The 27,249-nt window shown below is 47.3% G+C and overlaps 9 protein-coding genes across 9 annotated transcripts; 4 read left to right on the top strand and 5 right to left on the bottom strand.

Annotated features, from left to right (window-relative positions):
• Positions 1-475: 475 nt before the first annotated feature.
• CGCS363_v008547 (putative alpha-ketoglutarate-dependent sulfonate dioxygenase) lies at positions 476-1,786 on the bottom strand (the record flags this gene model as incomplete). Its single annotated transcript, XM_036640396.1, has 3 exons — positions 476-677; positions 734-1,275; positions 1,343-1,786. The coding sequence occupies 3 exons, from the start codon at positions 1,784-1,786 to the stop codon at positions 476-478; spliced, it is 1,188 nt and encodes a 395-aa protein (XP_036494507.1).
• A 2,117-nt stretch (positions 1,787-3,903) lies between these two features.
• Positions 3,904-5,517, top strand: CGCS363_v008546 (Pantothenate transporter liz1; the record flags this gene model as incomplete). The annotated part of the gene is made up of 3 exons (XM_036640395.1): positions 3,904-4,268; positions 4,337-4,578; positions 4,646-5,517. The coding sequence occupies 3 exons, from the start codon at positions 3,904-3,906 to the stop codon at positions 5,515-5,517; spliced, it is 1,479 nt and encodes a 492-aa protein (XP_036495114.1).
• A 400-nt stretch (positions 5,518-5,917) lies between these two features.
• ctxA-1 (Cholera enterotoxin subunit A) lies at positions 5,918-6,439 on the bottom strand (the record flags this gene model as incomplete). The annotated part of the gene is made up of 1 exon (XM_036640394.1): positions 5,918-6,439. The coding sequence occupies one exon, from the start codon at positions 6,437-6,439 to the stop codon at positions 5,918-5,920; it is 522 nt and encodes a 173-aa protein (XP_036494509.1).
• A 2,299-nt stretch (positions 6,440-8,738) lies between these two features.
• On the bottom strand, positions 8,739-10,584 carry CGCS363_v008544 (uncharacterized protein; the record flags this gene model as incomplete). The annotated part of the gene is made up of 2 exons (XM_036640393.1): positions 8,739-10,315; positions 10,500-10,584. The coding sequence occupies 2 exons, from the start codon at positions 10,582-10,584 to the stop codon at positions 8,739-8,741; spliced, it is 1,662 nt and encodes a 553-aa protein (XP_036494510.1).
• A 1,053-nt stretch (positions 10,585-11,637) lies between these two features.
• On the top strand, positions 11,638-12,168 carry ywbE (Uncharacterized protein; the record flags this gene model as incomplete). Its single annotated transcript, XM_036640392.1, has 1 exon — positions 11,638-12,168. One exon carries the CDS (start codon positions 11,638-11,640, stop codon positions 12,166-12,168), a length of 531 nt encoding a protein of 176 aa, XP_036495128.1.
• A 312-nt stretch (positions 12,169-12,480) lies between these two features.
• On the bottom strand, positions 12,481-14,106 carry CGCS363_v008542 (putative transporter; the record flags this gene model as incomplete). Its single annotated transcript, XM_036640391.1, has 2 exons — positions 12,481-13,815; positions 13,906-14,106. The coding sequence occupies 2 exons, from the start codon at positions 14,104-14,106 to the stop codon at positions 12,481-12,483; spliced, it is 1,536 nt and encodes a 511-aa protein (XP_036494521.1).
• Positions 14,107-15,215: 1,109 nt separating this feature from the next.
• Positions 15,216-16,313, top strand: CGCS363_v008541 (putative deaminase; the record flags this gene model as incomplete). The annotated part of the gene is made up of 1 exon (XM_036640390.1): positions 15,216-16,313. The coding sequence occupies one exon, from the start codon at positions 15,216-15,218 to the stop codon at positions 16,311-16,313; it is 1,098 nt and encodes a 365-aa protein (XP_036494526.1).
• A 1,664-nt stretch (positions 16,314-17,977) lies between these two features.
• On the top strand, positions 17,978-19,169 carry CGCS363_v008540 (uncharacterized protein; the record flags this gene model as incomplete). The annotated part of the gene is made up of 2 exons (XM_036640389.1): positions 17,978-19,094; positions 19,153-19,169. 2 exons carry the CDS (start codon positions 17,978-17,980, stop codon positions 19,167-19,169), a joined length of 1,134 nt encoding a protein of 377 aa, XP_036494531.1.
• Positions 19,170-19,570: 401 nt separating this feature from the next.
• BOT4-3 (Cytochrome P450 monooxygenase BOT4) lies at positions 19,571-21,508 on the bottom strand (the record flags this gene model as incomplete). The annotated part of the gene is made up of 7 exons (XM_036640388.1): positions 19,571-20,168; positions 20,242-20,352; positions 20,420-20,591; positions 20,648-21,046; positions 21,105-21,174; positions 21,226-21,318; positions 21,386-21,508. 7 exons carry the CDS (start codon positions 21,506-21,508, stop codon positions 19,571-19,573), a joined length of 1,566 nt encoding a protein of 521 aa, XP_036495042.1.
• Positions 21,509-27,249: the final 5,741 nt, after the last annotated feature.

Here is a 27,249-nt window from a genome sequence, read left to right as displayed (position 1 = left end):
TTGAATAACCCAAAGGTAAGAGCGATGCGGTCTTGGATTATTCTTGAATATGTTGAAAACGAAAGAAAAGATCTCTTGCAATACTTTCGCCGCTGTCGAGTTGATGTTTTGTTTGGAGGAGACTCGGGTACGGCTGGAGCCGATTTCAGATGGTGAACATAGGACGGGTGGTTTCGTTTGGCGGAGGGAAGGTGACTCAAGAGGAAGGTAAATCCTTCGGTGGGTGAAATGAGTTTCACTTCAGGATATTTTTGATGAGTCAAGAACTAAGAAGGTGCATATGGTGATTACTCTCTACTTTGAGGAGAGAACGTGTTGCCGTGAGAAAATAAACAGGATGATATGATGCGGGATGATATGCCGCAGATGGTGAACCTCTTGGGGTGTTGTGAGGATGATGTTGAGTTGAAGTGTAAGGCTTGGCTTGCATTTATAGCTGCGCTGAGGCGGTGATGTTGGGACACAAGCTAGCTCGCTATAGAGAAAAGTCCTTCAGCCCTCTTGTAGTGCCATCAATCCCCAGTGCCTCCTTCTCATCGTCACCCAGTACCCCCAGTGCCTGCCTCCTAGTAGGCGCATTCGCATCAAAGTACGGCTTCTCCGCGAGGGAAGTCACACGGGTGCCGTGACGCGGGTGCTTGCCCTCGTAATCCCAGCTGGCGTTGTGAATGGTGATCCTGTAAAATCGTCAGCTCATACTTTTCACAATCATTCTTGTCAAGCATCAACTAACCTGTTGTCCCAGAGGGCGCTCGTGTTCGGCGTCCACTTGAACCGCACCTGGATATCCACATTCTGCTCATACACATCAAACAGATATCCCAAGATCACATCGCTCTCCGCCTTGTCCAGCCCGACAATGCGGTCCGTCATCGCCCGGTTTACCCACAGCGCCTTCCACCCAGTTGCGGGGTGCACCCTGACAAGCGGGTGTGCGCGCTCAATGTGCTTGGGCCCGGCCTCCTGGTTGTCTCGGTCGATATACGCGTGCGCGGACTTGTACACAGCGTAGCGGCCGTCAATGATCTTGCGGAAGTCAGGCGACAGCTTCTCGTACGCAGCGTAGCCGCTCGCCCAAAGGGTATCACCACCGATGGGCGGGACGGTATCGTTGTGCAGATGCGTGACACCCGCGGGCTGGCGCTCGTGGACGAGGTCGGTGTGCCAGCGGGAGGCGCCGCCCGGGTTGCGGAAGTTGGCCGGGCGCTCGGTGGCCCACAGAGCCGGCCAGATGACGGAAGCGCCGACGACGCCGGGGACTTGCGGGACTTGAGGCTGTACAGGGGGACTTTGTCAGCAAATATCGATCTGAGGACACTGAAACGGCTTCGCAACGACTTACATGGACTTCGACCTCTCCGAACCATTCACCAAGCTCTTTCTGCTGTTGAGGTGAAAGATCCTGGTCTCTGAAGAAGACAACGCTGCGCTCGGCGATCAAGAGCGCGAGCTCATCCTTTTGCTCAGGCGTGAGGTCCTTGAGTTGCAGACCCTCGATTTCGGTACCGATATGCGTCGTCAAGTCCGTGACTTTAGTTGCGGCACCGAGCAGGTTCTTCTTGGACTTGTCGGCACGAGCGCCGGCGTCGACGTATTCGCGCTCCTTGTTGCGGATGTTGATGGCATCCTGCAGGAAGAGGGGTCTTGAGGGACGGTACGGGTAGCCGTTGGAGAGGTCCACGCCGGCCTTGGTCAACCTTGCCTTTGCGGGCTCGGGGAGGCCGAGGGTGTCTTTCCGCGGCTCCGCCACGTCGGTGATGGCTGGGTCAATGGGGGCGGGAACCATGATTGTGATGTTCCGCGTGGGGTTTAAGGGAGATCTCAATTCGAACGGGAGACAATTTTGGTGTAAATATCGTTTCACCTGTTGGCGAGATATAAAGTCTAAGCAGAGATGAAATAGGCTGATGTGATGAATATTACCCTTCCAAGCTGCAACTGCCTTCCTTTATATCGAACATACAACGTTATGTCCCAACAACCCCTCCAATGACACGATGCCATATTCAAGTATCACAACGCCGACCAATGCTCACCAATCGAGCTATGATTACCAATAATCGCGGGGTCGACGGCCATTTAGACGACTTATCTATGGCTCAATCTGCATCAACTGTGACGAATCCAGGGACCTCTGGGCAAGATCGAACCACTCGAGTCACGGATCTCGGGAAACGACTCGCGAGCCAAATCCTTTGGCGCAGCACGCCATACAAACCAACCAACAGTATGTTCTCTGCAACACCGAGATGCAACGCTCCCAGAGATGGTGTCGTGAAATAACAGCAACAACCAGTGAGCGGGGTCTCTCTCAGCTGCCCCCCGCGCGGCCGAATTGGACGTTGGGGACATGTCGCGGATCCGGGGTTGTCAGCTTGCCGCGCAAGTGGGGGTTGCGCGATACAAGGGGCCGATTGTGTGCTTGTGGACCAACGGCAGGCCAGACCCTTTGTGACGCGATCGCCAGCACCCAACTCAGCATTTGGATGCGCTTCGGAAGCTAAATAGGCGTGGGCTAACCCGTCTTGTTTGACGAGATGCTGTTAGCTTGGGTGGTTGCCTTATTGCCTGCGGGCCTCAGCCCCAGGTAACTGCGTTATGTAAGCTGCGTGGTTCAAAGACTTTTTGAGACTAATTAACAGGGTAGTTATAGTAGCTATACTACTACGAATCCTCCTACGCTTAACACTACTATATCTTAGCTAATAAGGCTATCTACTATACTAACGTCGCTAGTATCTCTATTAACGCAATATCTAAAGTTTAATATAAAGTACTATTATTAATTACTATTAGTATAGCTTTAAGAGCTTATTATACTTAAATAAGAGATAGCTTATATAGTAGTGTTTATTATAGTATTAGTTTATATAGAAGCTATATATAACTTAATAGCTTAATCTAAACTCTTTAGTAATAGCTTAGCTTACTATCTATTAAGATTAGTATATTTATTTTTTTTAAGCTAATATAGTACTTAATAATATCTCTATAGAAGCTAGAGTTTTATTAGAAATTAGGATAGTTTAGATAGCTAATTATAGCTATCTTTATATTATAAACGTTAGTAGGGTTAAGTTAAGCTATTTTAATTAGGTTATTATTATAGAGGGGTTAACGTAGTATTATAATCCCTACTAGTTTAGCTAGTTTTATAGCTATACTAATTCTTACTTTTAAGGTTCTCTATGACCTTGAGAGATGAGGCTAAATAGTAGTATATCTGTTGATACCTTGAAGTTTATTAGTAAGAATTTTCTCTTTCTAGAACACTAAAAAAAAAAAAAAAAAAAAAAAACTGGGTAACAAAACCAAAGGGTGGTTGCCTTATCTCCGCTCCGTTGGAGCTATCCTTTGGACTTGTGAGACAGTCTCCAAGAAACCAAGGTGCCAGGCGGCGATCTCCCGACGTCCAAGGCTGGGCGATTTGTGCTTAGTCTTGGTGCCTCGTAGAATAGCCAAATTGGCATTTGGGAAAGCAAGAGAGGTGAAGATTTTTGTTGACGGCAAGAATTCCTTCACACAGATACATGAGAAACCGCCACAATGAGCCATATTTTGCCTTGAGCAATCCCACCTCGCTTTATCTTCGCGGGATGTTGTCGGATGTTGCCTGCCACGGGTGCCAACGGCAGCAGCACGCCATCGTATCCAGAATCATCGTCAGCGGGAAAAGCCCAGTTTTTGGCCTTGCCGCCGCGAGCTTGTCCGATGTTGCTCCGATAAGACCCCTACATCGAAAGAAAATTCACATCCGATGGGTTGTTGGTTTGCATGCATAAAGCGCGATGCGCTTGCTGTCAATGTGGTACTTGGTCTAGACTACTGTCGATCCTGACGAGCATCGTGCATTGTCTTTGATTCAATCGTCGTTGCCTCGGCTCCGGAGCCCATTCGTTCACAATGGTAGTCACCGAGGTCAATGAGAAGACGGCCGCCGTCGACTCGCCACGGAGCAAGTCCCCGACCTCCGTCGACGCCGACTCCGCCGCGGGGCATCTCGTCGAGGAGAAGCCCAAGCTCACATGGAAGTCGTATGTCTGGGATACCCTGGACAAGTCTCCCGAGGAGCGCAAGTTCATGTTCAAGCTCGATGCCATTATCCTCACCATGGCGTCGCTCGGGTACTTCATCAAGAACCTGGACCAGATCAACATCAACAACGCCTTCGTGTCTGGTATGAAGGAGGACATGCAGCTTTTTGGTAATGAGCTGAACTACATGCAAACCTGTTGGACTGTTGGATATGTTCTTGGGGAAATTCCAAGGTCAGTTGCCCATATTTTAGATCGTGGGCATCTGGTGTCTGAGGGATATGGCTAACACGAAAGCACAGCAATCTGCTCCTCACTCGTGTCCGCCCCTCAATCTGGATTCCCGCCTGCGAAACAACCTCGGCCGTTCTTACCATTCTCATGATCAAATGCACAAACACAACCCAGCTCTACGTCCTCCGTTTCTTCATCGGCCTCGCCGAGAGCACGTTCTATCCCGGCATGCAGTACATCATCGGCTCCTGGTACCGCAAAGACGAACTAGCCAAGCGATCCTGCATCTTCCATGCCAGCGGTAGCATAGGTAAGCAACAATTTCCCTCTAGCTCTCACTCATACGTCTGCAAGACACTCATGCTGACCTCCTTTAGGATCAATGTTCAGCGGTTACCTCATGGCAGCTGTATACAACCTCGACGGCGTCCACGGCTGGAAGGGGTGGCAATGGCTCTTCATCGTCGACACCGTCATCTCGCTCCCCATCGCTCTCGCCGGCTTCTTCCTCCTCCCGGACGTCCCCGAGATCGCCAAGGCGTGGTACCTCAGCGACGATGACATCGCGCTCGCCCAAAAACGGATGCAACTCGAGGGCCGCGCTAACCGCCAACCCTTCACGAAAGCAAAGTTGAAGAAAATCTTCACCAGCTGGCACCTTTACACCCTCACTGCGCTGTACATCTTCTTCAACAACGGCTGCGGCCTCCTCGGCCAGCCGGGCTTCCAGCTTTGGCTCAAGGGTGCGGGTTACAGCGTTAAGGAGGTCAACACATACCCGACCATCACATCCGCCATCGTGGTCGTCACGACGCTGATATACGCGTGGTCTTCCGACACGGTTTTCAAGGGCGCGCGGTGGCCGCCGATTGTGTTCTCGGGTCTGGTGCAGATTGTCATCTACTCGAGTCTCACGGCGTGGGATATCCCGATCGCGTGGAAGTGGGGGTGCTTCCTTTTGGCAGGGTTTGGGGGTGGCATCAGCGGGTTGACATTTGCTTGGGCGCATGAGATCTGTAAGGATGACAATGAAGAGCGCGCGCTGGTGACGGGATCGATGAACCAGATGGCGTACGTGTTCCAGGCATGGCTGCCGCTGCTCATCTGGCAGCAGGTTCAGGCGCCGCAATACCCGAGGGGATACCCCACGATGGTGGCGCTAAGTGTCGGGCTCATTGGGACGTCGTTCTTGATTCGGTATCTTCATCGGAGGGAGCTGGGAAAGAAAGTATTGGCGGTTGCGGCTTGAGATTGGTTTGAGTTATCATAAGACAAGACGCTGCAGTAGCAAAAGATCGAAGTGCAGATTGTTTGAGCGACGTACGAGGGGATCATTCGATGATCCAGTTGAATAAATTTGAAAAATCTATACATTGGTTGCCCTAGATCTCTCTAATGCGAAAAGATTATAAAATTTTGGGTGTATATATATTGACATATCTTAAAAGAACAGGCTTCTCTCTCAGCGGAGGCTTCTTCAGAGTGGTGCTTTCAACCTCGAGTTGACCCGCGGAGGTCTACGCGGTGGTGGTACGCCCGTCAGAGGGCTGTCGTGATAGCAGGGCGCCCGAACGCGGGCTGCTGAGCAGAGGGTGCTTAGCGCGAGCCAGCTTAAGGCTCTATACTCCATGGCATGACCAGACATACCTTCAGGAAATCAAGACCGAGCCTGGCTTCTTGCCGATGTTGCGCTTCGAAGGCTTGTGACTTTTCCAGGGCTCTTCGCCCCAAGCCTCGTGGTTTGGAGGAAAGCCAGCGAGCTGGTATTGCACACCACCATTGACCGCCAACCCGTACTTTGCTTTGTCATAGTCCTTGTTCTTGGTCGACGATCCGAGTTTTCTGCCATTCAACGGCCTCCACGAAACGATCTGTTCGTACTTGATACCTCCTAAGGCCGCCCATTCGCTTTCCTCGTCGAATTCGCTGTACTTGCCAAGAGTCCCAACAGTATCGATCAGGTTCGGAGTAACATGGATCTTGTAAACGTAGGCGGAAGGCTTCCCGTACACAAAGACAGCCGCCACGGACTCGCTGGAACTGGTTGAGACGTATCCGTCTCCATCCCGGCTCCCGATGTTATGGGTACCCTTCATGTGGTTGAAGAGGCTGGTGTCTTGGGTTTGAAGCCCAAAGCTTGTTTGGCCCTTGGGTAGAAACCCCCCAAGCATTTTAATCTCCTCGGGCGACCTTGTATCGCCACGATAGACGTGGAACACTAGGAGAGGCGCCGCATGACAAAGAAGACACCACAAATGGGCCCCCAAAAAGAGGAGAAGAAGCGGGCGTTGTCCAAACATTTGGCCGAAGAGGATCAACACAGTGGAGCAGAGTGGTTAAGTCGAGAGTGAGTAAAAGCTGGGAGGCTGCCAAGAGATGGAAAGGAGTGCAGCAAAAAAAGCCTAAAAGTATTTGTAGTAGGGCTGGGTGTAATAAGCAAATCAGAACAAGCAACAAAAATCAATCAGAAAGCGACATTTAGATATGGGCCGCTTTGCTTGCATTGTTTTGCAATTTTATTTAATCACCTCTTAAGGAGGTGCGGGAAAAAAAGCAGAAAAAGTTTAATTTTCAGCATGAATAGGCCCAGTCTTTCGGATACTTCACATCCCTTTGTCTTCCCTTTTTCTATTGTTTTGGAAACAGCCCAAGGGATAGTCTTTCATAATTTTCGTTAACTTATGTCTGAAATCAAATGACAGCTTCCATTGCATCCCTTCGTCATCGTGACAATGAACAGGCCGATGTGGCACTTTCCACGTAGCCCGATACAGCGGTGTCACCGAACTTACGGGCGGGCTTTTTCGGTGATGCCGTAATCATTCAACGGGACCACCGATCTTTCGATGCCAGCCATTACAAGTTCAAAACTTTGCGTACACGGGGGCTAATCGTGCTCTGTCGTGGTTCGCTAACAAAGCTAAGAGCTAGCAGAGAAGGCCAGCATCCTTAAGCCCGGCGAAAGCGTTCTGTCAGTGAGATCAATTGAGTCTTGCTATTCCATGCAGTGTGAGAAATACATCCAGGCAGTACTCATTCATTCTCGCAATAATCGCATAAATTCAACGCCGCGCACAAATGAAGCCATCGCGGGCATCGTTAGGCGCGCGTAATTGACCTCTTCTTGCCGTTCTAGCAGTTCAGGTTTTTTTTTTTTTTTTTTTTTTTTTTTTTTTTTTTGTAAACCATCCGCTGAAGATGTAACCTATAATCAGCGACTTCTCCGTTCATTAGGCCATGTACGTAAGCTTGTCCTATGAATCTGTACTTTGTTGATGAACGGAAGAAAGAATCTGTACTTTTTCGTTGGAGCTAGAGTCCCGTTGGTATCATCGCTATCTATGAGTGGCCGTGCTACTTATAACACAGAGCCTCCGACCAGGAAAACGATCACATCACTACGTATGGTCGTGTTTGGAACAAGACTTATCGAAACGTCTGAGGCGACTGCGACTCTTCGTAATAGAGTAGACAGACTTATGAGGGCTATCAGGTTCCGATCGGAATCCGCAGCTCTATCAATAACATAGTCTGCAAGACGGTCCTCTCCTTTTGGTTTGGCCGCAAGCACGGTACTTGACAGCACTTTCTTGGTAGTCTCACCAGTTAGTTCGTAGACCTGAGGGAGGTCGTCTAAGAGTCGCGTCCAACCCTTAATATGTAAAGCACCTTTCCGAAGACTGTGACACCGACTGCCTCTTTAGGTCCCACTGCCATCATGCGTGAAAACCTTTGATGATGGCACCGAATAAAACTAGGCGCCCCTCAATTGAATATATTGAGCAGGGATACATTTCGTTAAGAAAAGCAAAGTCCATGAGAGGCGCCGTATTTTCGATGCTCCGTGTTCCATTGTATCTTGAACTTTGACCAAAGTTTCCCTCCAAAGCGTGGTATTCAACCAGGACGTGAGTTTGTGTCCTTGATTACTGACAGGAGGTCTTATTTCTGGAGAGTGGCTTGTTTGTGTCAGACCCCAATAGTGAGTTGTTATCGTCCGCAGGATCTCTGCCAGTCAGGATGTCTCAATTTTGGTTTTGGAGAAGGTGTGCCCGTATAGTATCTATATGAACATCCTGGATAAACTATTATTAATTAGGCAAAATGTCTACTCGCATGATGTCGCAGCAGATCCCAAGCAGACTGTAAATCCTATCGGAACCAGTATTGCGACGCCGACGCCGGTGCAGGACGGCATGGTCTCGAACTGTAACAAGTTCCACAAGGTCGGCAGTGGCGACGGGTGTTGGGCGATCGCTGACTCGAACGGAATCGCCTTAGATGACTTTTACTCGTGGAATCCTACAGTTGAGACCAACTACACCAGGCCGCTGGCAGATGTATTCGTGTGCGTTGGTTTGGCAGCGTCTCCGACGAATCCGACTCCTGCCACAACCACCGCTGCCGGGGCCTCGACACCGACTCCGATCCAGGATGGCATTACTGCAAGTTCTTGGTATCAACTAGTTCTCAATCTGCACCCCACCCCTTCTGAATGCCCAATCTTATCAACTCTTCTCGTGTGGCGAAAGGCCGTTCGAATCTGGGCTCGAATACGTCCCTCACCGTGCCCACGCCTTCCAAAACCGTACGCATGCGCGGATCATCCGGATAAGGGTTTTCACCACTGTCGTAAAGAAACTTCATGACCTCTTTATCCATGTGAATCCCTCGTCCGGGCAATGTAAGCTTCTTGTCATCTCGGATGATGACCCGGGGCTTCACGGGTCGGCTTCGCCATCCGAAGTCATCGCGGATACGAAAAAGTAGGCTTCTGTATCCGCCACTGTTTCTCACGAACCACAGAAAGCTGAGCTCCACCGAGCGGAGTGTATCTGGAAGCGCTCCGAGAAGGTCGAGAAGGTCGTTCTCCTTGACCAAGAATCGAGACAGTCCAAAATGTCTTAGGTGCGTCCATGCTTCGACAGGAAAGACAGAGCGTAGTGGTGTGAAGTGGTCTACGGGATTCTCCGGTGGCCAGGGTCGGGAAAAGCTCAGGTTCGTGACTTCATCGGTCTCCAGGGCGAAGGACTCCAAGTCGGCGGTCAGAAGTTGCCTCAAGCGACCGTTGCGAAAGGCAGCATAGTTCTGTTCGGCGTGCATGCCCACCATAATGCTAAGCTTGAGCATCGAGAAGCCAGGTTTTCGGACTAGAGCAGCGAGGTTCTTGTACTCTTCACATGGCTCTTGCGTTGAGAAAATCTCACATGTAAGTCCCGAATTGATCTGATTGCCATCAATGACCACCTCTGGGACGGTTGCGTACTCTTGCTGGGCGAGAAGATGAGTGACAATACGGAAGCCGCGCCATTTGTCCTTGATGGCTTCATCTACCCAGCTTTCGCAGGGGATTCTGGCTCCGAGTGGCGGCGTAGGCCAGCTGCGAGGAAGGGGGTAGTTGAAGCCGTATGGGAATGCACGGATCATAGGCGTAAGATACTGAGGGAAGAAGAGGATACCATGAGCAGCAGGCGTGATTGTAACTCTCCGTAGATTGGGAAACCGTTTCTCTGCCAGAGCCCATGTAAAGGCGGCACTATCAGTCGCAGTAGCGAGAACCTCTTCCTGATCACGGACCAACGTTCGATAGTAATCGTAAGCTACGTCGAGAGGGAGCTGGGAAGCAAGCTGTTGTGCGGTTTCGACGTGCTGCGGCAGTGTTTCGACGTCCCTTCCTCGCCATTTTCGCAGATAGTCTATGTTCTCCCGACATGCTGTAACGAACCACAAGGGAACTCCCTCTGGCACAGGCGTATCCTCGAATTCCGAGTCCACAGCGTCGTATCCGTATCCACTGTGGTAACCTGACTCCTCCTCCAAGGAAGCCATGAAGCGTGCATCGTCCCAGACAATCTCACGAACGCCATGGCGAAACGTCTCATGATTTGCAATGTTCCTGAAGACTTGGATATTGTGGTTGCTTGCTGACATAAAAACACGCTTAAAGCTGAGGTGAGGGCTGACGACTTTGGAAAACCGTCTAGAAGCCAACCGCAATTTCTTAAGGTCGGAATTGGGCAAATGCGCGAAGATGGCCCCAGACAGCTCTGTTGGAAGCCCGGTAAGAAATTCCCCGATGGTGCCCGGTTCGGCCGGGGTTGAGTCTTGGTGAGGAGTTGTCATTGGAGGCTGCGAAGATAATGGGCGGGGAAGGCGAGAAATGGTGCTGTGTTTGGTCGCCGAGAGTGCAGCCACTTTCTTGTTTAAATATACGGGATCTGACGTTCGTACCCTGGTAGGCGTGGTAGCTGCAGCAGGGATCTTTGGTGGGCTCGACAATGTATAGGTTGTAGTCGGGCACGATGTCTCCTGGCATAATATCAGAGCAGATGCCGAGTAAACTGTAAATCCTATCTCGTGGGTCAAGAGAAAGCCTATCTTTAGACCTGATGAGCAAATCCAATAGGTTGAGCTTGGTCTTGCCGTTGTTTTTCGATAGATCCAAACGTGTGACCAACCGTCTTTCTCAAGTCCAAAAAGTGATTGATCCAGCCCCACCTGCAACCCCAATCGACATCCTCCGGTGGAAGCAGATATCTCGCTATCAGAATGAGCCAACAGGCAACATTACGTAGCTCATAATGATTCAGGCGAATTTCCGAATAAGAGCTAGAGTCGATGTGCAAGACCGAATTCTTGCAAAATCCATGCTCGTTGCCACCAAGGACTGTGTAGGATGAAGTCCATTCGACCCTCCCGAGACATTGACGCCAGAGTATTCCACAAGCCTCGCAGAATACCGTCTGCGAATGGATCATATTGCTCCGCCAGCCGATAGTAGAATCTGATTATTTGGGAAGATATTACCGGGTGGTCAGATGACACGATGGCGAGGAGACTGAGACAAGATACCACCAATAGCACCATAGTCCAGAAAGACCTAACACGCCCAACTAGTAGCTACCAAGGCAGTGCTAGGTACACATGAAAGTCCCCTAACGCAAGAAAAGCTATTTTCATTCTTTGCCAAGGTAGCCAGCCACCCCAGTACCTACATAGAGACCCACCAAGTTTGACAGCTAACATTGAGATTTCTCATATTGGTAGGGCCTAAATCACTGTGAGTACGACAGTTTCAAGGCAAAGGGGGAGACCATATCAGTTCATGCAGTTTCCCCGTGCCATCTTCAAGTCATGATCGCATCTCTATCTGGATCACACTTGCATAAACATGGACCAATCAGCAGATCCGCCAGGCTGCCACAGCCGATGACATCGCGAGATGTGCACGGACCATCTTTAATGCGCCACAGCAAACAATTTTCGTCTACTCATCAACTGCCCGCACTCATAATTACCCATCTCACAACGACGTCGCCACAGACATTGTCTCGCAACCTCCGGTGGCATGAGACGCGCACTCTTAAAGATGAGCAGGGTTCCCACAATAGCAACCGTCGTCCGCGGCGCCAGCGTCAACATCGTGCTCAAGGCCGACCAGCCCACGGGCCGCACCGTCTCGGGAACCGTCCAGGATGTCCTGACCCGCGGCAACCACCCGCGCGGCATCAAGGTGCGCCTCTCCGACGGTCGCGTGGGACGCGTAAAGTCACATGCGGGACCCCAGCAGGCCGGGACATCATCTGCCAACCAGCAGCAGGATTTGTCCGGCGAAGCTGGGCCCGCCTTCGGAGACAGGCGAGGACCGCGGGGCCGGCAGGGCAGGCGGCAGGAACAGGATGTCGAAGTGCCCTCGGCGCAGGTCGGACTAGATGCGTATATTCGGCCGGCGAAGCAAAAGAAAGGTGGCCGTGGAGGGGCTGCGCAAGCTGCTGCTGCTCCGGAGAACGAGGATACGGCTGCGGCTGCGCCCTCCGAGGTCGTCGCCTGTCCTGTGTGCGGCACGTTTGAAGGGGATGCGGCCGTGGTTGAGCATCACGTCGCCAGCCATTTCGACTGAGAAGTCTCATTTATCTGTGTCGTGCGCGCCTGATGGTGACGCTGTTAGCTTAGGTGCCACAGTCTCACCCAACGACAAGCACTCCGACGCTGGTGCCTATTCAAGGCAACCACGTAGGACATGCGAACAACCTCAACAGCAGATCGACAGCACTTTCATGGTGACATTGAGCGGCCAGGATTGGGGCCCTCGAAGGATGGTTTTGTCTTCGCCGGAAGGGATCTCTAGGCACAAAGTCTAGCTACACTCATCACCAGCACCACTTTCTACCACGCAGGATGCAAAGCTGTCGCCAAAATACCGCGAAGGCAACTACAATCTATATCTGAATCCAGCAGTCTTCCAGTCAGTCACGTCCTCATAATCCTCGGGCCGCAGCTCCACCCGGTCAACCATGTCCGCGACGTCATTCGCGTTGCCATCAGCCTGCATCACCTTTCCGCCACCAACAGCACCAGCTCCTCCAGCGCTGCCCTCGAAGCCCTCCTCCCTCGTGCGCTTGGCGTTGATCCACTGCAGGTAGAACCGCAGAGAAAGGGCAAGCACCACGACGAGCGAGTAGCAGATCATTATGGTCCGGAAGGCAGTGTTATAGTGCGGCTCCTCGCTGGCCTTGAAGAACTGCGGTCCGGCGATGTTGCCCGCGCAGTACGCTAGAAATAGCAGCGCCGACATGGTCATCTTCTTGGTCACGCCGCGGTAGTTGGCCTGCACGAGCGACATGGCAAGCGGCATCGCCGCCGGGCCGGGCGAGAGGAGGAAGTACGCAAACAGCTGGACGCCGTTGCTCACGTGCTCGCGCGAGTAGATGATGGCCGCGCCCGTGATGCAGGGAAGCACGATCAGCGCGATGAGGATGCAGTTCATCTTGCGGAAGCGACCCGCGACCCAGCCTGTGCCGGCAATCATGCCCGCCGAGAGGAGCGAGTACGGGATGTTGATCAGCGTCGACTGCAGACTCGTGAAGCCGAAGGACTTGATGACGAGGTTGGCGAAGTTCTGCGTGCCGCCGTTGGGGATCTGCGAGATCAGCTCGAGGCCGAAGATGAGCCACGTCTTGGGATCGATAAGGCACTCGCGCATCTGGTCCCACTTCCAGTGCGTCTTCTCCGTGCGGCCAGTGCCCGCGATCACAACGCGGTCGCCGGCGTACTGCCGCTCCTCGGGCGTCAGGAAGCGCGCCGAGGAGATGGTGTCGGGCAGCCATAGCCACAGTACAAATGCCCAGACGAAGGTGACGACGCCGAGGATGATGTACATCCAGCGCCAGGGGCCGATCTTGTCGTCGATGTGGCCGACGCCGAAGGCGAGCAGCGAGGCGACGAGGCCGCCGACCGAGTTGCCGGCGAACCAGATGCCGGTGCGGGTCGGGATCTCGTCGCGGGTGTACCAGGTGGAGGTGAGGAACATGAAGGCCGGGGTGATGGTGGCCTCAGCGACGCCGAGGAGGAAACGCACGGTGAGCAGGCCGCCGTAGTTCTTGCAGGCGGCGGTGACGGCGACGACGGCGCCCCAGAAAAAGGTGTTGGCCGTCATGTACTTCGCGACGGGGAGGCGGGCGATGAGCAGCGTCGTGGGGTAGGTCCAGGCGAAGTAGCCAAAGTAGAAGATGCTCGAGACCCAGCTGTAGTTCTGGCCTTTCAGATGCTATCGCGGACGCATCAGCAAACATGCTCATTTCATCACCTCTCGCCCATCTTGGCCAGGACGTCTTCAGGGAAAGTTGCAACTACTCACAGTATCATCTCTCAGTCCAAACACACTCGCGCTTGATAAGATAGTCTTATCCATGAAATTGAGCATGTACGTGACGAAAAGCAGGGGAATGACCGTGCGGTCAATCTTCCACAGAATCTTCTTCGCCATCGCGGTGTCGACGTGCTGCTGCTGTTGCTGCTGGTCCACGCCCTGCGGCGCATCATCCGGATTCGAGCCCATATCGTCGTCAGCTTCGAGCAACCTCGTTCTCTCGTGAGCGTCGTCTGCGCGGTGCGGTCGCGAGCTGGATGCTTCCCCCGCCCGAGGTGCAGCCGCCGCCCTTTTGAAGAGCCCGGCCATTCAACGTACGGTCGCACGCGCGGTTACCGGGGGGGCTGCTGCTTGCCTGTTCTTCCCGCGGCGAGAGGGAAAAAATTAGGATGAGGGGCCTTATCTGCGGTCTTGTCTGCCGATGGCCGATGATCCCCGACGCGAACCACGCGGTCGCTGTGACCCGACCAACCACCACCGCGAACCGGAGGGGCGGGGGAGGGCCGCGGGGCGGGAGATAAGCAAGCGACTGGATGCCAGAGACGAGCACCGCTAGACTCCGCTGAATAGAGCACTACCCCCGACGAGGAAAAGGAAAAAGTCGTTCCACTCTAGGGTCGGTGAATATCCGAACCGAGGATGCGACGTTACCACGCTGCATACGGCTTGGAGATGAATGAGGAAGACGTTGAATGGGCCTGACAGACCGGCAAAAAGAAACAGAGAGCCGCTTTGATACCGGCTGGGCGGTTATGGTTGGCTGATGGCGGCTTTGGGGATTAAGACGGGCCCCAGAAAATTAAGTGTTATCGGATCCTTCGTGTTTTTTGGGGTCTCCACAATGCTGCGAACATCGGCCATCAAGACTCCATCAAGGCTCATTTGATTCGCGACTCTTTCGATGTTTGATTTGCAAAGGGTCTTCATCCAACCACTTACGAGATGGATATTTGTGATGTTCCATTCACATCACCCGAGCACTCGGTCGAGGCGTTCGAGTTTTCGTGGTAGAAAGACAATGGGCCAGTCAGAAGAAAGAGAACCAGAGATCGGTGGGACTCTGAAGAGTGACATCCCGCAATACATAAGATGATAGCCGACAGGGGGCAATTTAAGACGTTGGGACCTGTCCGACATAGCGGACCTGCACGTCAATCACCACAGTCCGATCGGCCAACTTCAGTCTCACATGAAAGTGAACATCTGAAGCTTCATCACAGCAACTCAGAAATCACAGCCAGTTTTCTACTCCCAAATCAAACTCACCACCATCTCCTTCCGACTCCTCTTGGCCCAAAATGAACGGCCTAGAGATCTCCCCATTCATCGCCTCCCTCCCCAAGGTCGAACTCCACATCCACATCGAAGGCACCCTCCTCCCCTCCCTGCGCTGGAAACTCGCCCACCGCAACAATGTGCCCCTGCCCTACGCAACCTACGAAGACCTCCTCGCCTCCTACACCGTCTTCTTCAACCACCGCCCCGAGATCAACGGCCGCGTCCCCGGCATCCCCACCTTCCTCGAGGCCTACTTCGCCGGCTGCGAGGTCCTCCACACCGAGGATGATTTCTACGAAATGTCCATGGACTACCTCCGCCGCTGCGCCGAGATGAACGTGCGCTACGTCGAGCCCTTCTTCGACATCCAGGCGCACACGCGCCGCGGCGTGCCCGCGGCCGACGTGCTCAACGGGTACCTCCGCGCCCAGCGCGACGGCGAGCGCGAGCTCGGCGTGCGGTCGAACTGGATCTTCTGCTTCATCCGCGATGAGAGCGTGCAGGATGGGCTGGATGCGTACGAGGTCGCGCGGCCGTGGGCGGCGGGGAACGTGGAGGGGGGCAAGGGGCTTTTTCATGCTGTTGGACTGGCGAGCAACGCGTTTGAGAGGCCGCCGATGCTGTTTGAGGAGGGGTACACGAGAGCAAGGGCGGATGGCCTGCATGTTACGATGCACTGCGACTTTGGACAGAAGGACACGCACGAGCACGTGCGGGAGGCCGTTTTCGAGGTTTGTGGCGGCAAGGGGGCGGAGAGGATCGATCACGGGCTGGACGTGGCGGACCGGGAGGAGCTCATTCAAGGTGTCTTGGAGAGAGGAATCGGACTGACGCTGTGTCCGCATGCGTATCACAGGAGGACGCCGACGGAGGTGTTGTTTCCTAAGATCCGGGCGCTGTGGGAGCGCGGGGTGAAGTTTTGTGTGAACAGCGACGATCCGGTGTACATGCATGACGTGTGGGTTGATGGGAACCTGCAAAAGGTGTATACGTATTGTGAGATGAGTAAGGAGGACATGGTGCAGTTGGTGAGAAATGGAGTTGATATGTGTTGGGCGAGTGACGAGGTCAAGAAAGAGCTGTATAACGAGCTTGATGAGGTTGATGTTCAAGAGTAGAGATTTGGTTAGTCATATGAAGAAAAAAAAAAAAAGGACTTATATCGAAACCAATTCTTGACTGATGCCTTCAAGATCGGACATGTGAAAGTTGAATCATAACTCCATGGGCATAGACTCATTAGCTCGTTGAACTATACTGACAGTCAAGATATGTTCTGCTGCTGGGATTTGGGAGCAAATAACTGCTGATTCCAAGCGGACAAACCGATACTTAACGACTTTGTTTCTAAGACCTTCAGGGTTACTACAAATGATAGACCTTCCTTCAGCTCTTATTACCATCTATCTTTCAACCCTGGAACGCCGCCTTACCGAAGATATCACTAGACCTTCACAGTCAGACATATCTGCAATCTAGGAATCTCTTCTTGCATTCAAACACAAATGATCTCAATCGGTACATGTCGTTAAATTCGTTCCTCTGGCACGTTGCCGTTGTAACTCAGTTCCGAGTTGAACTCACAATCGTCACCGATGTCTTGGTGTTGCCAAATCGTCTTGGCATCTTCATTGACTTTGGCTAGATCAAATAGTTCTCTCACAAGCCTAATCCCTTCCTAATCAAACGCTATACTGCTATCAAAGCTGTCTCCTCCCAATCACACATGCCTTCTCTCTTCCACCTGCAATCACAACTCAATTTCATATTCAAACGTCTTGGGTGGCTTTGGAGCAGGAGACAATATTTTCTGGTCTTCGTTATGAGATGTCTTCGCGCCTTCCTTGACGAAGCTATAGTGACTGCCCAACAGATCTCTTCTACACCGCGTGTGCTCCTTCCTAGACGATCTCGGGCCATCGCTGACGTGCCAATGCTATTTAACCAGCCCCATTTCAAGCACTCAGCTCTTCTCTGTTCCACTCTCAATATCCAACACATTTCACATCCACTTTAACTCACCACAACTGACTTACCTATCCGCTTTTGAAGGTGGGCAGTAAGAATACCACGTCAGTCCAAATTCAACATCACTTGTACAGCGCATCGACTTCACAAACAACATCAATTCGAGCGCTGTTCCTGCCACCGCCTATTTTCATGTCTCCTATAAGAACACCGAAATCAGGTTCATCCACAGAAGGCACAGCCGTTCAACCCAAAGTTCTTGCCGCACCTGCCCGAGGATCTGCGGTTTGAGTTGCTCTTCGTGCTTGCCCGCTTCCAAATTCATACGACATCATCCCCTCAAGTCCATTCTTCTTTCTTCATCACAACACGGAAGCCGACGAGGATTTGTTGTCTGTCTTCAACCTCACCACGAACAGTATTCTTCTGAAAAGGAATCTCAAACATCGTTCGTTTGTCATAAGCAAGGTCACACTATCCCCAGTCACGCCTGCCTCCAGAAAGTCAGTGGTCACCTACCACCATACACCTCTCGGTTACTCCCCTTGATTCAACTCTACCGCATAGAATCATTCGATGAAAGAACGAGCCAATAGCTGGGATCAACTGTCCAGCTCATAGTCAAAGTCACTTCCGTCGATTCTTGACCATCACCCCAAGTTGATTGTTCAACCCTCTTCGACATCGATCTTGAGAGTTAGCCTGCCGACCATAGTGAACTTTGCGACTCATTCCTTTCAGACATCGCCACTTCCCACCCGAGCTTTCATGATCAAGTGTTAGAGAGTACTTTCATTGCCCACAGACTGCAACCATGGCCCGCGGCGAACGTGTCAAGAAGCCCTGGCGCCTGAGCACGCTGGACAACTACTTCATTGACGACCGGGCTGCGACAGTCGACCGCGACCCCGAAGCGAACTTTGTGCCGAGCGTGACTCAGTACGCCGATGACGAGTATAAGGTCTTGCAGCTGCCTGCGAATCCGAGGGGGCGACCGAAGCGCGTCACCGAGACTGCACGTATCTCGCAGCGACAGGCGTCCAAGAAGGCGAAAGAGAGAACATCGATGCTCTATGAGGAGTACGGACAGCCCACAGATGAAGACGAGGTATCGAGCGAGGACTCGCCTGTCAAGGGACAGATTGCAGAGAAGCAGGCTGAGGTGTTCGTCGCAACGATCAGACCCTGTCAACCGGCCGCAACTTACTCACCAACCCAGAAGCCCAGCTTCGTGTCGATGAGTCGTCAGGCACCATCCAGCTGTACGCCGGATGCACTGACCGAGGTCTCAACTTCAGGCAAAGCTGGTCGAAAGCGTGGTGCTGAGACCAACGCTGCCGCACCACGTAAAAGAGCACGTCGAAATCTTCTCCAAGACAGAGAAGATCTCTCCGATGACAGGGAGGTCACTTTGGGCCGAGAGATTGTTGGTAAAACCAGCAATGACATTGCAGAAGTGGACAAGGTTGAAGAAGTCATACATGTGGCCGTGGCTCCAATGACACAGGCAGCGCCCGCCAGCGCGGCGCCGTCGCAACCTACCCTCCTCGAAGCACCAGTACCGGTGGCAAACCGATCAGGGGCTATTGCGGGACACAGCGGAAAAGTCCCACGACACCACAATACGGATAATACAGGCACATCGGTTAAAAGCCGGAGCGCATCGATCGAAAGCCGCATCAATAGCATCAGTTTGCAATGGGGCCAAGTCGAGGAAATCATCGTCCATGAAAGGTTCGTGAACACAGCGTATCTGGCGGTGGCGGGACTTCGCAGTAGCATTGTCGACGATTTGGCGCGGGAGTTTGGCATCATCGACTATGCCGACATCACTGATCATCTGAACGAGATCCGGCGCAACGAGCACGAGGGCGCACGAGTTGAAGCTGCAAGAGGGCTGGGGAGGGTGGTTATGAACCGTATGATTGTTGGTAAGCGAAGCTTCCTTTTGGTATCCTCAGACTCCATGGAACTGACGTTCTACAGCAGGTATAAAATCGGAGTAAGGCAGACGGGGTCAAGTGCATTGATACATAGAACGGGATGCAGAAGTCTTTTGGGATGACGGAGTGATACAGCTTCGTCAGAAATCAAGTCATAAGGAGTTAAGGGCGCCCGAAGGCCAACATAGTCTGGGGCTTGCGTCAGGGGCGACGGATGCCTCCCCGACAGAGAGTTGATTTTCAACAGAGGTTTCGCATTTGGTCACACAAGTTCACTAAACATAAATTACCATAGTCGCAACAATTACTCAAGTCCAAACCATCAATCACCGTGATCTTGATACGTTACTTGCTCATCTATGCTGTATCAAACCTCATCCATGCAACTCTAGGTTCTAAACTCAGTCTTGGCAGGCAAACCCATGAAAACTTCGCGTAAACACCTCTCCCCGCGAATCTTACATTCACAGGGCCTTCCTGACCATGATATTGTAATCATGCCACACGTAGTCGTTCCCAGCGTCCCTCTCCCAGACGAAGGAATCCCTGTTCGCCATCTCCATGTCAAAAGCGAAAGCGACCTTCGCCACGGTTAGCCGGATGGACTGCAGGGCCATTTCGCGCCCAATGCACACTCTCGGCCCGACGAGGAACGGACGATAGCTGGTCCGGACATCGTGCTCAAAGGCCGTCCCGGGCCCATTGTCAATCCACCGGTCGGGGCGGAATTTATCGGCGAGTGCCCAGTAATCCGGCCGCCGCTGGATAGTCCAGATGTCAGCCGAAACGTTGACGCCCTTGGGCACGTAGAGCCCGTCGATGGTGGCGCCTGGGGAAATGCGGTGCGAGCCGCGGCCGTTGATGGGCGGAAGGAGGCGCAGAGTTTCCTGCACGCAGGCATTAAGGTAGGGCAGGCGGAGGACGCTCTGGGCTGAGATCTCGGCGAGCGAGGAGTAGGCGGCGCGGACCTCGTGCTGGATCTTGTGGTAATGGTCTGGCTCGCGCAGGACATGGTAGAACATGGCGGACAGGGTTGTGGCAGATGTGTCGTAGCCTACCATGCTGTTTTGGATTCAAGAGTGCATGTCAGCAAGATGCATCTGGGAAAAAGCATGAAAGATGATTGGCCACTAACGCGAATAAGGCCGAGTTGCTCAGGATCTCTGCCTGAGTCAGGCCTGCGGACTCTTTGGCCGCCAGGATGGCGGTGAGAAAGTCTTTACGGCCGCCTTGTCGGTCGATGCAGCTGGATGACTATGTTAGAGTTTCTGTTCGGTCGGTTGGTACGTGTTGGGACGACGCGGGGCACTGACTCTCTCAGTTGATTCATCAACAGGAAGTTCTTGGGAACTCTGAAGATGTGGGGCACGATCATGACGGGCAACTTGGCCAGGCCACCAAAGATTGGGATTTCTGTGAGGAACTGGAACAGTTCTAGGAGAGGCGCTCCTTTACCGTAGGTGAACTTTAGCTTTTCGTATGCGCCTGTTTGGACAGTTAGCGCGACGCGCAGCCACAGACCGGTCGTTACGAATATTTACTCATTTGGTCATGGAGCAGGGGCTCGCCGAATGACAAGTCACCAACAATGCTCCAGATCATCCTTGCAAAGTGGTCGCTGATATTGATATCCTTCTCTTCGTTCAGTGCTTTTCCCAAATTGTCGACCGCCCTGCCAACGTGGTGCTGGACAATGTCCTCTTGTTCCATGAGAGCTTTCGCGGTGAACGCTGGCTGTAGAGCAGTGCGGAGACGCTTGTGCGCTGTCTTGTCTGTCGTGGTCAACAGGTTCGGCGCTGCCCAGATCAGCTTTGCAAGCAAAGACTCAATGGTGCCCTGTTTCGTAAAGTGTCCACCATTTGGGCCCGGGTTGTGAATTGTCTTGAGAGCATCTTCGGACGCAAACGACAATTCGTTTGGACCGATTCGTACAACGGGGCCTGGAAGTAGGGAATTAGTCTTGGTTTGAAATGTGAAGATATGTATGTGAGCTGTTACCATATTTCGCATGAATTGCTTCGATGTCATTGTTGAGTCTATGCCCCGACACGGACCGGATGAGCCAAATCTGGCTACCATGTTAGTTACAGCGAAATCGGCTGAAGATCAGGGGCCTTACAGGAGATATCGCCGCAATGAAGGGACCTTTGACGTGGGCAATTGGATGAAGATAGTAGTTGTAAAGAGCTAAGAGTACTGGGCATACAATGAACTGTACAGAGGCGAGTCGGTTAGTTAACCAGGTTCGGTGTAAGTCAAGGGCACACTCAGTGACATACTAGAAAGCCGAAGTACACCAGCATGTTCCCCCATGACAGCCAGCCATGGGACGGGCGCAAGATCCACGGCACAGCAAGTGTGCTAACCTTGTCTTGGGAAAAAGCGTTGAGTGTGGCGTCCATTTTCTTTGGCTATTCAATTCGATATGATGTCGTTCATGAGAAGGTCGCAAGGAACTCTATCGCCAGTTCAAATGGAAAGGCTGCAATGGTAGTTGAACTCCCTGGTATTCAAAATGTGGATATTCTCTCCATCAACTCATCGGCTGGTGCTTTTGTCAAAGATGGATCTGTAAACCTCCAATTCTCTAGTTTCCGTGTGCTCATTCTCGGTCAAACTCAGCGGTCCTAGAACACATGCTATCAAACTTTCTGCAGTTGATTGCTTCGCCTGGACTTGATTCGTAGATCCATTCCGTGGCAACGGTCCGATTCGGTCAAAACCTAAACACCGCGGCCGGCTGAGCAATTCCCCCACATACCGGCCGACCTCTTCTGGGCGGCTCCGAAAGTTTATCATCTGAAGTGGCACGCCGTCCGAGGTCATCACGCTTCGGCGTTAACCTTTACGGCATAGTCTTCGGTCTCGGTTTCCTTCCTAAACGAGGTTACACAACTGCCCCGCGTATCGACAACTGAAACGGTTGACATGGAGAGATTGACGATAATCACCCGCCGACTGACACGACTCCACATCTTTGTGGTATGTTCCCGCCGACTGCTTGCCGCGAAGCCCCTCTCGCAACACCTCCACAGTCACACCGAGGAGCCAGGAGCTTTGGGCCCTCCAACGCCCAAGCATGACTTCTCACTGCTCTGTTTACACTACACCATGACGATCGGCAGCCAAGAACGACGCATTCATTGGTAGATAAGGTTCGCCCACTGAGAGCGGCTGCCCACATAAACTCTCCGAGGCTGTTTCGATCGCTGTCAGGCCAACAACCATTAACTATTCCCGCCAGCGACCCGCCCCTGCGGGTCACCCCAATGTCGGGCCACGTTCGCGACCTACTCGGACTCAAGCCACGTTTTTCGGCTGCAGTAGCTGGTCGACATTGGACAAGTTTGAATCTTACCCCTTGCCAAGATTGATTTAGGTGAGATGGCATCCTCAAGCCACGAGATGTGCATGCGTGTAATTATTCCCCGCGCTGCAGTTTCGGTAGTTTTCTCTCGTCCCCTTGCAATTTCGAAATGCCGTGATAGGATGCACAAGTTGACAGCCTTCGCGGCGGGATGTCTTCGGCTAAGTTGTTTGTATGTCTTTGCTTGAATCGCGCTCCTATAGCACATGACTCGCCTGGTCATATCTCAATAGCGGATCATATCCCTGAGCGTAGCCTTACCTGTATTATCTATCGTAGGGGGCAAACTTTAAACGATATATTTTGTAAAGAATTCGTTTATGAATTTTTATATAACTAGGGATATATAAGAGGTCCTACTTACTCTAACTACTCCCTATATATTTAACTACTTTTATTAACTATTACTCTATTAAACTATAATATTATTTTAAATTCTACTAATAAGTTCTTTTATTTTAAATAATTTAATTAATTTATTTTATAATATTAATTATTAATTATTTTATTATTTTTAAATATTTTAGTAATATTTTTAAATTAATTAAATATTTTAAAAAGAAATAAATTATTATAGTTATATTAATAGAGGATAATATAGATTAATAAGTAATAAAAAAATAATAATTCTTTAAATTTATTATAGTTTTAAAAAAAAGTATTTATTTTAAAACTTATAAATATTATTCTTTTTTTTTTAATAAACTAAGTAAAACTATTATTATTCTTAAAATAATAGTTATAGAAGTAGTAAATATAATATTACTTTAGTATTTTAATATAATAAGTTATAATAATATAAAAAAAGATATACTTACTTTTTATAATTAAAATAATTTATATTCTTTTTATATACTCTTATAAGTAGCTATAGAGGTTTCTCTATAAAACTTAAGTTATCTTAGTCTTTAAATATTTCCCTATAAGAGTTATATAGTAGTTAATAAGGTATGCCTCTAAGCAGTAAACTATAAAGAAGAAAAGTTAGAAGAGAAGAAAGGTTTAAAATATAACCTGCGTATTCTTCTACTATTCTGTTAAGCTGCTTAGAGTAATCTATAGTAAGAGTAAAACTAGCCTACTAGATTAATCTGCTATTTCAACCCTAACTTACCTTATTAAGACTAACTTCTAGCACCTTATTATAACTTATGCCTTAGTAGGGTGTTAGCATTAGATAACTTGCTATGCTTACGCTATCAGTAAGATCCTTAAGGGCTTAATCGCACCACATTCCTATTTAACAAGCTGACGCTATCTCTATTTCTATTAAAGGCTTAGTTTCAGCTAGTATATAGTAAGGCTATATATCACTAGGGCCTAACTTCCCTATAACTATATTATATATATACCCCTACTAGCCTAAGTTTATTATACTCTTCTAATCGTCTAAAACACTATTAGTAAAGCATTTAACTGCCTAGCTATATTACCCTACCTCTCTAAGTTTATAACTTTCTTTTACAGCTGCCTACTATTCCTTCCTATAGGTTTAGACTTTCTTTTAGTAAAGACCTAACTAGAGTGCTGCTTATAGGGAGGTCTAAAATCTACTTAAGGGGGTGTAGTAATACTAAATTAATAGATTCTCTATGTTATATACCTTTTATACCTACCTATATAGTAAAACTTTTTTAATACTTATATATATACTTAAGTAAAGTACCTATTTAGCTAATAAGTTACTTTAGGAATATATAACTTTAATCCCTACCCTTCTAATATATAAACTATACTTAATATATACTCTATATCTTTTTACTCTAATTTAATTAAAAACTTTTCTTCTTTTTTCCTTATTTATATAATTTAATAATTATATAATATATATATAGCTACTTATTTTAATATTAATTAAATAGTAGTTTAGTATATACTAACTATATATAGATTATATCTTTCTAAGAGTTTATTAATAAAGGAGTTAATAATATAGTTAACCCTCACTTTATTTTAGGATATTTTTATAGTATACCTAATATATATATAATATATATTAAAACTATTATAAAACTAATATATTCTAAGTTTTATTTTAAATTATAACTTAAACTATAAGTTTAATAGTAAGTTTTAGTATACTTTAAATATATATATATATAGTTACTAATATGTTCTTAGTTAATCTTAAGAATATTAACCTTAAGATTAATACTAATATATTTAAATTACTTTATATAAGCTAGATATATACTTACTATAGTTAATAGAAGTTTCTAATATAACTAAGAAGATATTTAAAATTAACTTTTTAATATAAGTTTAGTTTACTTTCTATTTAGATTAAGTATATATTAATAGTATATTAGCTATATAGTTAAAGTTAGCCTTAGTATTATATATAGAGTTATCTATAAGTTTTAGCTTATAGTATAACTTATATATTCCTTATATATACCTAAGTAATATTAATATAAATTATATAACTTTACTACTATAGTTATTAGTAATATTTTAGTATTTATATATTTTATTTACTTATTTTTTATACTTACTATATATATATTAATAATATATAGTTTATAACCTTAATAAGTAGAACTTAAGTCTTATTAAGAGTATTATTAGCTATAAATATATATTATATCTTTAGTATATACTTAATATATATACTAACTATATATAATACTCTTTACGCTTAAGTTTATAGTAGTAGCTAAAAAAATATATATTTTATTTTTAAGCTTAGATATATAGTTTATATAGCTTTAATATATACTCTATTAATATCTATTTTAGTATTAGCTTTTATAATAGCTTTATTAATAAGATTACTTTAAAAATAGAAGCTTTAGTATAAGTTTATTCCTATATACCTTCTATATATATATAACTAATATTAAATATAGATTAGTTAATCTTATTTTCTACTAATAGTTTAGCTTAACTTTCTATTATATAAGTTATATATATATAGCTAGAAGATACTATATACTTATTATTTATTTATTATATATATTATATAAACTAACTACTATTTTTTAGCTTATAATAATTAATCTATCTTATAAGCTAAAAGAGAGAACTATCTAAGTTAATATATTACTCTCTATCTTATTAGAAGTATCTTTAAACTTATATACTAACTTATATACTAACTCTATAAGTTTTAAAATAGTTTAAAATATAAAGGAAGTATATACTTAGTATAGATTATACTTACTTTTATTTAATTTAATATATAATATAAACTATAATTATAATATAACTCTAATTAGAATAAGACTAAAGCTAATATATATAGAAGATATATTAATAATTTTATAATTTACTAAATAAAAAGATATTACTATTAATACCTCTTCTAGTAATAAGTAGAAAGTATATACTTAATCTAAATTAAGTAGTAACCTTATATATATTAATAATATATATAGTATAATATACTTTTTATTTAAGCTATTATATTTTCTTTACTTTCTAAATAAGCCTTTTTAAAAAGTATACTCTATATATACTTAAGCTATACTTATTATATATTAACTTAATTCTAAAGCTATATACTACTCCTACTAAAAAGTCTTTAACTAATATATTTCTTATATTATGTTGAGGAAGTTTTAAGCCTACCTAATAGAGGTTTTCACAGTAAGGGAAAAAGCAGTAAAAGCACCTTAATTAGTACCTAATCTAATAGCTTCGCAGTATATATACCTAAGGGTCTAGAATAACTACTCACGCTAACCTTAACTTACTATACTATTATAGCTATTAGCCTTATTAATAATAGCTTTATTGCTAGTAAAGTTAACAGCTTCACCTATATAACTCACGTAGTAATAGCTTTATAAGGTCTTTAGCTATAGAAAAGCTTATCTTAGCTATATACTTAAGATGTTACTACTTATTAAGCTTTAAGCTTATCCCTTATCTTATAAGTAAATTACTTAGATTCCTTTATAATATATTCTATCTTACTTAATCTATAGGGCTTTATACTATAAAGCTTTACTTAAAGTATACCCTAAGATATAATAATTAATACTAACTATAAAGCTAAGCTTACTATAATTAGTAAGTTAATACTTTTCTACTTATAGAGCTTTAAGGATAAAATAACTATAGCTAAGTTATACTTAATAGTCCTAAAGGCTAATATTAGTAGTATAGCTATAAAAAGTACCTATATACCTCAGCTAAGAGATATAGCTATATTTACTGCTAATCCTAACTATTATACTTACTTTAATAATATCCTTAATAAGGTAGCATAGCTAATAAGCTAACCTAGCTAAATAATATTATAGATATTACTAATAAATATAGAACTAAGATAGGTAGCAGAGAAAAAGGCTAAGTAATAAAAGGTGTATATAAGAGTAGGAAGATAGATTAAAAAGTTATAGAAAGTCTACTATAGCAATTAAGTCTAATTAAAGTTATAAAGTTATTATTAAAGTGATATTAAAAGTAATAAGATTATAATAGTACACCTTAGCACGTATAGGGGAAATAGGGCTAAAGGATCACATAACTAGTAAGCTGTTAGCTAAAGGGGGAAGTTAGAGGTCGTTACAGTATAAGTTCTAGGTAAAAATCACAGTAGCTAGCTAGAGGCCATATTTCTTATATTATTAGTACTTAATATATACTAATTATATCTTAGCTATTTTATAAACTACTACTACTTCTTACTCTTATTATAGTATATATTTTATAAAGTTTATATCTATATTATATATATACTAATAATATACTAAGTATTACTACTATTTAGTAATAGTAATAATAAGAGGAACTTAAAGAGGAGGAGTTTAAAAATAAGCTTTAAGAAGA

The sequence above is a fragment of the Colletotrichum siamense genome (genome assembly GCF_013390195.1).
Source record: "Colletotrichum siamense strain Cg363 chromosome Unknown KSG_Cg363_contig05, whole genome shotgun sequence".
Classification (NCBI taxonomy): domain Eukaryota; kingdom Fungi; phylum Ascomycota; class Sordariomycetes; order Glomerellales; family Glomerellaceae; genus Colletotrichum; species Colletotrichum siamense.
Note: the sequence above shows the minus strand (reverse complement) of the source record. Positions and strands in the feature narration are given on the sequence as shown.